This window comes from Babylonia areolata, chromosome 16, assembly GCF_041734735.1.
Source record: "Babylonia areolata isolate BAREFJ2019XMU chromosome 16, ASM4173473v1, whole genome shotgun sequence".
Classification (NCBI taxonomy): domain Eukaryota; kingdom Metazoa; phylum Mollusca; class Gastropoda; order Neogastropoda; family Buccinidae; genus Babylonia; species Babylonia areolata.
The window spans coordinates 4,991,566-5,003,601 of NC_134891.1; the positions used below are offsets into that span (position 1 = coordinate 4,991,566).

The following is a 12,036-nucleotide window of genomic DNA, read 5'->3' on the forward strand; positions in this document are numbered from 1 at the left end:
CACCCACTCCCTAACAACAATAATAAAATGCAGGGTTATGTAGCGCAGTACCCCCATCTCAGAAGGGGCTCACCACAAAATGACGAAAAATAAATAAAATGTCTCACATGATATTGGCTAAACTATACATATAAATTTAAGACTGAGTGATGTAAAAATATGTAAAGTGAGTGATGGCCTAGAGGTAACGCGTCTGCCTAGGAAGCGAGGGAATCTGAGTGCGCTGGTTCGAATCACGGTTCAGCCGCCGATACTTTCTCCCCCTCCACTAGACCTTGAGTGGTGGTCTGGACGCTAGTCATTCGGATGAGACGATAAACCGAGGTCCTGTGTGCAGCACGCATTTAGCGCACGTAAAAGAACCCACGGCAACAAAAGGGTTGTTCCTGGCAAAATTCGGTAGAAAAATCCACTTCGATAGGAAAAACAAATAAAACTGCACGCATGAAAAAATACAAAAAAATGGGTGGCGCTGTAGTGTAGCGACGCGCTCTCCCTGGGGAGAACAGCCCGAATTTCACACAGAGAAATCTGATGTGATAAAAATAAATGCAAATACAAAACAAATACAAATAAATCAACACAGAGACCATTACAGTCTAAAATCACACAGGCCCAAATCACAGCAAAACAAAGCACATCACATTCACCACAGTCAAAAATAAACACCAAGGAACCAGGCATCACTAAAAGTATAAAAAAAAAAAAAACATATCAAAGTCATCACAAATGTATACAAACCAACACAAAAAGCACATCCAGCAATAAGATCACAGCAAACATATTATGCAGATGGGAAAAGTTTTGGTGAGAAAAGCACAGTCTGAAAAGATGTTTTGAGTGGTCTCTTAAATGCAGGTGTTGGGGTGTAACGGAGGTGTGAGGATAGCGAATGCCACTGTTTATGTGCGACAAAAGAAAAGGAACATTCACTTTAAGTTTTTGTACAAATCTTTGGAACAGACAGTGTGCCTTTGTTATCTGAAGAACGGAGTTGTCTTGATGGTGAAAAGACAGAAAACAGATCCCTACCTTGATCAATTGAGGGATCACATCAACTTCACATCAGACCCAGAATCCACCTGGACATAATGTCGCCCAGTGCCAACATGGACCTGAACAAAACTGAGGCTTCTGGCTGGTGGGGTGTGTAACCAGCTCAGCAGTAATTCCCTGAAGAGTCAGCCCTTACATTTTCCAACAGGTTCAGCACACAAGGTTCACCCCACTGTCAGAGACCTCTATGCTCTCTCAGCCAGGTGTAAACAGTGACAGTGACGCTGGGGCTTGACCTGTGGGCAGCCCTTATATTGCCAGTGTCCCAGGAAGCAGCCTTCTGGCTGCCCCCCCCACCCCCAACAGAACAGGTGCCCCATCCAATTTGGCAGGAGCTGGGGACAGCCAGAGATCTGTCTAACCCTGCTGACCAGCCAGTAAAGCCAGTGGACTTCAGCTGATCACTTATGCAGCCTAACCACAGGCAGGACATGGAAGCCCAAACACACTGGGATTGGAGAAACATGTACTCATGTGGCACAGACTGCTGACCGACCCTTTGAGTGGTTACATCAACAGAAATCATGGCAGCAAGAATCAACATGCTCTGAAGTCCAGCCTTCACACCTCAAACCAACAATCATCCATCCCAAAAGCAGTCTACTAATTATGTTACACGTTTTTTTTTATGTGATTTGGGCCTGTGTGATTTTAGACTGTAATGGTCTCTGTGTTGATTTATTTGTATTTGCTTTGTATTTGTATTTCTTTTTATCACAACAGATTTCTCTGTGTGAAATTCGGGCTGCTCTCCACAGGGAGAGCACGTCGTTACACTACAGCGCCACCCTTTTTTTTTTTTCTTTTTTTTTTCTTTTCTGCGTGCAATTTTATTTGTTTTTCCTGTCGAAGTGGATTTTTCTACGGAATTTTGCCAGGAACAACCCTTTTGTTGCCGTGGGTTCTTTTACGTGCACTAAGTGCATGCAAGCACATGGGGCCTCAGTTTATCGTCTCATCCGAATGACGAGCGTCCAGACCACCACTCAAGGTCTAGTGGAGGGTGAGAAAATATCGGCAGCTGAGCCGTGATTCGAACCAAGGCGCTCAGATTCTCTCGCTTCCTAGGCGGACGCATTACCTCCAGGCCATCACTCCACGTCACACCACCATCTCCCTCACCTGTGCTTCTGAGCTCCTCCAAGAGACTGGGCCACTCCTGCCGGAAGAGGTCGGCGCCAGTCAAGCTGCCATCACCGCCAATCACCACCAGGTTTGTAATGCCATGATTGACAAGGTTCAAGACCGCTTTCAGGCGACCTTCCCGCTCCCTGAAGTCGGTGCATCTGGCGCTGCCAATTGCTGTGCCTCCCTGGCAGAAGGTGGGCAGAGACAGAGAAATCTATATCTGTAGTTCTTATTTAATAAAGGTTATATTTACAAACATGTTTACCATCTATATATGAATGAGAGAAACAGACAGAATGATCACAGAGAGAGAGAGAGAGAAATACTTTCTTTCAGCATACTTTGAAAACTTTTTTTTTAGTTCCAAATATACACAAATCATTTGCTCTGTGTGTGCGCTGTACATACATCTGTGGAGGTTTACCCCATCCATGTACAAAGAAAATCTACATATTTTTCTTTCATCTATCCATCTATCTATTCATCTTTTTCTTATACATTATCTATATATTTATAATTATAGATAGAAAAAGAGAGAGAGAGAGAGAGAGAGGGATGGGGGAGCAAAGCACCAAACAAGACAGAAAAGAGTATTTCTTTTTTGTCTGTGTATGTGTGTGACACATGGGGTCAGAGAGAGAGACAGACACAGAGAGAGAGAGAGACAGAGAGACAGAGAGATGGGGGAAGCAAGAGCACTAGACAGACAGAAGGAGTGTTTCTGTGCGTGCGTGTGTGCATGAATCAGAATCAGAATCAATTTTAATGTCAATTAAACCTGAACAAGGTTTATAAGACACGCATGCAAAGTTACATGCACACAAAAAAAAAGAAGAAAAGATAAATGCTGAACAAGACATTGAATCACTCTTGCACGCTATGGCGTTTTTGACAGCAGTTACTGACAAATTTCCCAAATAGTCCTACAAGTTTGTCTTCCAGTATTAGCTGACTGGGTTTAATAATATTTGGAATGTAATTTTGAATTTTTTGTATGAATTCTATTCATACATGCAGACCTGCTAGTGCATGTGAGTGTGTATAATATGTTGTTTTTATATATGTATATATAGATTCCATCTAAAAAAAAAAATAACACTGGCATCTCATCAACATTAATAATTGTGACTTAAAAAATTCATAATACACATGTGCATCTGTAACTTCAAGCACAAAAGTGCAAAATTCATGCAGTTATAAAACTGTTATTTCTTTTTTCTTCTGAAACACTTGCAGACTAACTATATCAAAAGGAGGAAAAATTACAACATCAAAAATAACACTGCATATTTCATAATATCTCATTCAATGATTAATCTTGCTGTCACCAAGAAAATGACCTAATCCGCCAAGAATATTGTAATGATACAGATAATCTATCTTCATAAAACACAAGGAACCTGTCACAAAAAGAATACAGTGCTAATTTGTTTCCTCACCAGCTGCAAGATTCCGGACACGCTGGCCCATGATGCCTCCACGATATTCTCTCCTCCGTCCACCATGCCTTGATAGCCCTGAAAAGTAAAACCATATTGTTTGATTAACCCTTTTGCTGCCAGGAAAATAAGATTTCAGTGAAATCTATTTGCCAGGGTTTTTTCACAAAAAAAACGGGTATAAATTTTCAAAAAGTTCTGTGCTCTTTGTTATTTGAGAAAGACCCATAAAAGTATATATTTTCTGAAAGGTAAATGAATAAAGAATACAAAACACATAATGTTTTCCCATTTTATATATTTTTAGTGACATGCTGTTGTTTTGAAATCAGTGTTTTGTTTTTTGTCACATTTTCAACTTGTTCACTGCAAACATTAGTCAGGTAATTTGCACTAAAATATCATATTTTCTGGACAAATGGATATCTGCACACACAAAATTATACTAGAACAACCACAATAAAAAAGATTTTAAAAGAGACTGATACACAATGCATTGTGACTTCTCCAAGTGATAATATGGATGTGGGGCCACACCCCCTCAGTCTCCACCCCCTCCTCTTCACCCCTCTTACATATCACTTTATCCAGTTCTCATCAGACCGCTTTGGCTGAGTGCCAAGAAAATCGCCTACACTGTGTCCTGCTAATGATTCAGTTAGTTTGTGTCGTCTGCTATGGTTGTGCAGCCGGCATCACTCACTGATAGTCGTATCTTGGCCACTCTCTTGATTGCTCCCTTTATTTTCCATCAAATCATCCTATAAATGTTCATCACTGTCTTCTCCTTTGAATTTATGTTTCAATTCTTTCTGAACATCAGCTAAAGAAAGCAATCTTTGTTGATTTAGTTCGCCACGACCACATCTTGAGCACGGCATCAGTCCGACATTTTGTTGAGCGAGCGAGGAAAGGAGCCAGGCAAAACACTGCGACAGTGACCCAACCAAAACGTTCAAATAAAGGACTGCCTCACGATGTAGATGGAGTTTCTAGCCATGAATAGAATCCAGAAAGATTCCCCAAGCTAAAGCAACCAGCATTTTCGTCAACGAACTGAATGCAAACCAGGGAAAAGTCCGAATATTTCGATGACGAGTTATCTCGTCCTTGTGCTTGCGATGACAAGTTATCTCATCATATAGGCAGCCTAGGGGTTAACCCACTGAGCCCTGTAACATTTACAGCTTGCAAAGCCCGGGGTTTGGGGCTGTGAAGCAGTAAACTGTGAGATACGTGATTCAAAACCCTATAACTGTAGCTACAGAAGTCAAACTCCACAGTCACTGCCTGATGTTTTCTGCCTTGTCTATGTTTCAAATCATTTGATTGACAATTTCCATCTCTGCAACTTTCAAATTCCTAAATCGAACATAATTGTGGACTATCAAATTTGACACGGTTATCAATGAAAATGGCTTCTTCTTCACCATTACCAATATCAATGATGATGCCATTCAGTATTTCTGGATACTGTGTTGCTTTCATGGGTTTTTTTCTGCATTGAAATTACTGTCGAAGTCTGCAGATATTTCATCGACTACTTGCTCCACCATGAAACACTGACTGTGTCACCTTATTTGGTGACAAACAAAAAAAATCTGCAGAAAATATTGGAAACCTGTCGAACACCCTTCAAACTTTGCAGAGTAATCCAGACAGATGTTAGCCAGAGTTACCTTTCAGGTTGAGACAGATATGCTCAGTTTACAGATACCAAAAAAACCGGTTTCAATATCAAGATCATGGAACAACCTTCACTTATTCTTCTGAGTTCATGGGCTGCAACTCCCACATTCACTCATATATGTGCGAGTGGGCTTTTACGTGTATGACCGTTTTTAACCCGCCATGTAGGCAGCCATACTCCGTTTTCGGGGGAGTGCATGCTGGGTATGTTCTTGTTTCCATAACCCACCAAATGCTGACATGGTTTACAGGATCTTTAATGTGCGTATTTGATCTTCTGCTTGCGTATACACACGAAGGGGTTTCAGGCACTAGCAGGTCTGCACATATGTTGACCTGGGAGATCGGAAAAATCTCCACCCTTTACCCACCAGACGCCGTCACCGTGATTCGAACCCGGGACCCTCAGACTGAAAGTCCAACGCTTTAACCACTCAGCTATTGCGCCCGTCAACCTTCACTAAAACTAGGGCCCAGTGGGAAAAAGCCAGCCAGAAACACCCAAACATCACTTTGGCAAAGAGCTAAATGAGTCAAAAGCTTGCAAACATGAAGGGCATCATAAACCTGAGATAAAAATTACAACTGAAACCGTCACAAAACTTACATAATTTAACAACTGAAGTGTGGTTCATATCAGTATCAACCACAACTGGAAACACAATCAATATCTTTCTATTAGGTGGGAAGCAGGATGGTATAAGCTAATATTAAACAAAATAATAACTTACGCTGTAAAATATAATCTGTATAGAAATCAGCATAAAACAGGATAAACAAAATGATACTCTGTTTTAGAGCTCTGTAGGTAGAATGATGAAAATCATCAAAGAAAAATTATATAATAAATCGAAAATATGGTTGCTGGTAACAGGATGATTAAACACACTTGTGAGAAAAAGGATGTCAAATCAATGGCATGATGCGGCAAGATGACATCAAGTTCAAAGTTGATATATTGTGGTGAAGGTGGTGTGCATGCACGAGTTGTCTATTATATATTGTGGATGTTGTTTTGTGTGGTGTGTGTGTGTACATATGTGTGTGTGTGTGTGTGCGTGTGCGTGTGTGTGTGGAGTGTAGTGTAGTGTAGTGTAGTGTAGTGTGTGTATGCATGCATATCATTGCTTTAAAAAAACAAATGTGTAAGTTATTCTTGGATGCATCTGTGAATGTGCACAGTATGTGCGTGTGCATGTGTGTTATTATAGATCCACACTGCCCTACTTTAAACAATGAAAACTGATATACTCTGTCTGTGTCTGAATGTTAGTGAGTGTGTATACAACTCAGTTACGAGTGTTAGTGTCTGCATTTTCTCTCTCTCTCTCTCTCTCTCTCTCTCTTTGGCTCTGAGAGTCTCCCTCTCCCCCTCTCAACTTTTTGGCTTACTTAGCTGAAGCCGGAGTGAAGGCAATAAAAATGCCATGCCATCTCTCTCTCTCTCTCTCTCTCTCTCACACACACACACACACACACACACACACACACACAATCTCTCTCTCTCTCTCTCTCTCTCTCTCTCTCATCTCACAAAACTTTTTTTTTTTTTTTTTTTTTTTTTTTTTTTACTCTTCCTTACACATCAACTTGACCAAGGATAAGATCAAAACCCAATCAAACTAAGATTCATCATATTCCCAAAGCCATGACAATATTATAAATAATTGATTGATTTTTTTTCTTACACAATACATCAATAGATAAAAGTGTTATAACATTTGATACATAAACTCACCTCCCTGATGCAATACACTTTGCATCCAAGGAAGATTCCCATGCGCACCACAGCCCGCACAGCTCCATTCATCCCTGGTTACAAGGCATGGAATAAGTCATAGTTTAGTCAATGAATGACTCACTGAATTAAGGCAATAATGCACTGATTCAATCATATGTAAGCATATATAAATGAAGAAAACTAATTCACAACTGTTGAATGAACCCAAAATATGTGTTCAGGCTTGGAAAGAAGTATACTGTGGTATTCTGTGATGAGCGCAGCCGACAGAACCAGCAAGGTCAACACTGGCAGTCTCAGTCTGCCTTCATCAACAGACAGTAAAAGGTCATTAACCACTTTTAACAAAACAGTTTCAGTGCTATGAGCAGATCTATAGATCTATACTGTATACATTTGTATTGTATTTGTATTTCTCTTTTTTGTCACAACAGATTTCTCTGTGTGAAATTTGGGCTGCTCTCCCCAGGGAGAGCGCATTGCTACACTGAGAGCGCCACGCTTTTTTTTGGGGGGGGGGTATTTTTTCCTGCGTGCAGTTTTATTTGTTTTTCCTATCGAAGAGGGTTTTTCTACATAATTTTGCCTGGGACAACCCTTTTGTTGCCGTGGGTTCTTTTACGTACGCTAAATGCATACTGCACACGGGACCTCGGTTTATCATCTAATCCGAATGACTAGTGTCCATACCACACCACTCAAGGTCTTGTGGAGAGAGAAAAAAATATTGACGACTGAGCCACGATTCAAACCAATACGCACCAATACGCTCAGATTCTCTAGCTCCCTAGGCGGATGCGTTACTTCTAAGCCATCACTCCACATATATGCTGACTAGAAAGAAGAAAAGAAGCTGTTTAATGCCAGACTGAAAGCTGGGAGAAAACAATTTCTTCAATAATTTTGGACACAAAAGCAAAGATGGATACAAATCATACATGACAAAAATGTTTGTTCAGTGTGATCCAGAGTAACTTTCTTTAGCAGGGGTTTAACGAGCACTGTTTTGTACACATCAGTCAGACATGAACCATAGCTTTCTTTAGCAGGGGTTTAACGAGCACTGTTTTGTACACATCAGTCAGACATGAACCATAGCTTTCTTTAGCAGGGGTTTAACGAGCACTGTTTTGTATACATCAGTCAGACATGAACCATAGCTTTCTTTAGCAGGGGTTTAACGAGCACTGTTTTGTATACATCAGTCAGACATGAACCATAGCTTTCTTTAGCAGGGGTTTAACGAGCACCGTTTTGTATACATCAGTCAGACATGAACCATAGCTTTCTTTAGCAGGGGTTTAACGAGCACTGTTTTGTATACATCAGTCAGACATGAACCATAGCTTTCTTTAGCAGGGGTTTAACGAGCACTGTTTTGTATACATCAGTCAGACATGAACCATAGCTTTCTTTAGCAGGGGTTTAACGAGCACTGTTTTGTATACATCAGTCAGACATGAACCATAGCTTTCTTTAGCAGGGGTTTAACGAGCACTGTTTTGTATACATCAGTCAGACATGAACCATAGCTTTCTTTAGCAGGGGTTTAACGAGCACTGTTTTGTATACATCAGTCAGACATGAACCATAGCTTTCTTTAGCAGGGGTTTAACGAGCACCGTTTTGTATACATCAGTCAGACATGAACCATAGCTTTCTTTAGCAGGGGTTTAACGAGCACTGTTTTGTATACATGATTACATCAGTCAGACATGAACCATAGCTTTCTTTAGCAGGGGTTTAACGAGCACTGTTTTGTATACATCAGTCAGACATGAACCATAGCTTTCTTTAGCAGGGGTTTAACGAGCACTGTTTTGTATACATCAGTCAGACATGAACCATAGCTTTCTTTAGCAGGGGTTTAACGAGCACTGTTTTGTACACATCAGTCAGACATGAACCATAGCTTTCTTTAGCAGGGGTTTAACGAGCACTGTTTTGTATACATCAGTCAGACATGAACCATAGCTTTCTTTAGCAGGGGTTTAACGAGCACTGTTTTGTATACATCAGTCAGACATGAACCATAGCTTTCTTTAGCAGGGGTTTAACGAGCACTGTTTTGTACACATCAGTCAGACATGAACCATAGCTTTCTTTAGCAGGGGTTTAACGAGCACTGTTTTGTATACATCAGTCAGACATGAACCATAGCTTTCTTTAGCAGGGGTTTAACGAGCACTGTTTTGTATACATCAGTCAGACATGAACCATAGCTTTCTTTAGCAGGGGTTTAACGAGCACTGTTTTGTATACATCAGTCAGACATGAACCATAGCTTTCTTTAGCAGGGGTTTAACGAGCACTGTTTTGTATACATCAGTCAGACATGAACCATAGCTTTCTTTAGCAGGGGTTTAACAAGCACTGTTTTGTATACATCAGTCAGACATGAACCATAGCTTTCTTTAGCAGGGGTTTAACGAGCACTGTTTTGTATACATCAGTCAGACATGAACCATAGCTTTCTTTAGCAGGGGTTTAACGAGCACTGTTTTGTATACATCAGTCAGACATGAACCATAGCTTTCTTTAGCAGGGGTTTAACGAGCACTGTTTTGTATACATCAGTCAGACATGAACCATAGCTTTCTTTAGCAGGGGTTTAACGAGCACTGTTTTGTACACATCAGTCAGACATGAACCATAGCTTTCTTTAGCAGGGGTTTAACGAGCACTGTTTTGTACACATCAGTCAGACATGAACCATAGCTTTCTTTAGCAGGGGTTTAACGAGCACTGTTTTGTATACATCAGTCAGACATGAACCATAGCTTTCTTTAGCAGGGTTTTAACGAGCACTGTTTTGTATACATCAGTCAGACATGAACCATAGCTTTCTTTAGCAGGGGTTTAACAAGCACTGTTTTGTATACATCAGTCAGACATGAACCATAGCTTTCTTTAGCAGGAGTTTAACGAGCACTGTTTTGTATACATCAGTCAGACATGAACCATAGCTTTCTTTAGCAGGGGTTTAACAAGCACTGTTTTGTATACATCAGTCAGACATGAACCATAGCTTTCTTTAGCAGGAGTTTAACGAGCACTGTTTTGTATACATCAGTCAGACATGAACCATAGCTTTCTTTAGCAGGAGTTTAACGAGCACTGTTTTGTATACATCAGTCAGACATGAACCATAGCTTTCTTTAGCAGGGTTTTAACTAGCCCAGTTTTGTATACATCAGTCAGACATGAACCATAGCTTTCTTTAGCAGGAGTTTAACGAGCACTGTTTTGTATACATCAGTCAGACATGAACCATAGCTTTCTTTAGCAGGGGTTTAACAAGCACTGTTTTGTATACATCAGTCAGACATGAACCATAGCTTTCTTTAGCAGGGGTTTAACGAGCACTGTTTTGTATACATCAGTCAGACATGAACCATAGCTTTCTTTAGCAGGGGTTTAACGAGCACTGTTTTGTACACATCAGTCAGACATGAACCATAGCTTTCTTTAGCAGGGGTTTAACGAGCACTGTTTTGTATACATCAGTCAGACATGAACCATAGCTTTCTTTAGCAGGGGTTTAACGAGCACTGTTTTGTACACATCAGTCAGACATGAACCATAGCTTTCTTTAGCAGGGGTTTAACGAGCACTGTTTTGTATACATGATTACATCAGTCAGACATGAACCATAGCTTTCTTTAGCAGGGGTTTAACGAGCACTGTTTTGTACACATCAGTCAGACATGAACCATAGCTTTCTTTAGCAGGGGTTTAACAAGCACTGTTTTGTATACATCAGTCAGACATGAACCATAGCTTTCTTTAGCAGGGTTTTAACTAGCCCAGTTTTGTAAACATCAGTCAGAAATGAACCAATCATCTATAACTTTTGTTAGTGCAGGCAGAACATCCAAGCACACATACAGTAATGGTATAGGAAGGGGGTCAAGGTCACGTATCTTTGGAGCAAACTTTTTCGACACACTGAGTGCATCCTTCTCTGATACAGGTGCAAAAGCAACAAAAGAAACGCCCTGAAATTCTTTTTCAATGGAGACACTTTTTTTTCTTTTTTTTTCTTTTTTTTTTGTAAACCTTATTTTTTTTTAAACTAGTTAAAGACTGATGACACACACACATTCCTAAATTGTGACAGATCTATAATGTTTACTATATAATTCTAAATTTTATTTTCAGATGGCTCCATTTAAATTTTAATGTATTGGGGTTATTGTTTTTATATATGTATACGATTTTTAAATCAAGTAAAGCATTTGAAAATACTACACTAATCTATTTACTTAAGTAACTGAAACACACATTTCTATTCTTATAAAGAATATGTTTGGACACAGCCTGTGCAAGTTTTGTGCTTTGAAAACTTGTGCATTCTGACACAATGCCATTCACACAATGCATGAAACACAGTTCAGTCTGTCTAAGACAGACATAAGATGCAATAAACCTGTGAAACAAGTTAGTTTACACACAGACACACAAGGTGCTCTGTTTTCACAACTCTCAAAGCCAGGGTCAAACATTTAAGCAACCCAAACAGGCTTTTCAAAATCTAGTTTTTAAAATCCTACCAATCATCAATTTGGGCGAGTCTCTCAAAATAATAATCTTGCTAAAAACTAATTAGGTAAACAGTTTTGCGTTTACATTCTTTGTGAGATTTGGTTATTTTGGCCGTTTGCAATGTCCCCCACCCCGCCTCCCCATGTTTTTTTTTCTTTTTTTTTTAGCCTATCAGTATCATTGTATCAATCATCTATCTGGATGAGTTGCAGAAAATACTAATAGTAATACTATTTGCTTTCACATTCTCATTCCATTTTGGTACTTTTTGCCGTTTCCAATGTGTTTGGTTTTTTTGTTGTTGTTGTTTTTTTTTGGGGGGGGGGGGGGTTCTCTTTTTCTTTTTTTTTCTTTTTCTTTTCATGGGAAGTTTCTTCCCTTTTGTCCTTGCAAAACCATTCGCATGTTTTGATATTCTTGGAAGCAACTGTTCAGCAG

At 39.9% G+C, this 12,036-nt stretch overlaps 1 protein-coding gene across 2 annotated transcripts in view; it reads right to left on the minus strand.

Moving 5' to 3' along the window:
• LOC143291084 (ATP-dependent 6-phosphofructokinase-like) overlaps window positions 1-12,036 on the minus strand; it is a 77,887-nt gene that overhangs the window by 65,349 nt on the left and 502 nt on the right. For both annotated transcript variants that reach the window (XM_076600695.1, XM_076600694.1), the window contains exons 2-4: window positions 7,051-7,124; window positions 3,624-3,701; window positions 2,179-2,368 (exon numbers count right to left, since the gene is read on the minus strand). In XM_076600695.1, coding sequence (XP_076456810.1) covers window positions 2,179-2,368; window positions 3,624-3,701; window positions 7,051-7,124 — 342 coding nt within the window. The remainder of the gene's footprint in view (window positions 1-2,178; window positions 2,369-3,623; window positions 3,702-7,050; window positions 7,125-12,036) is intronic.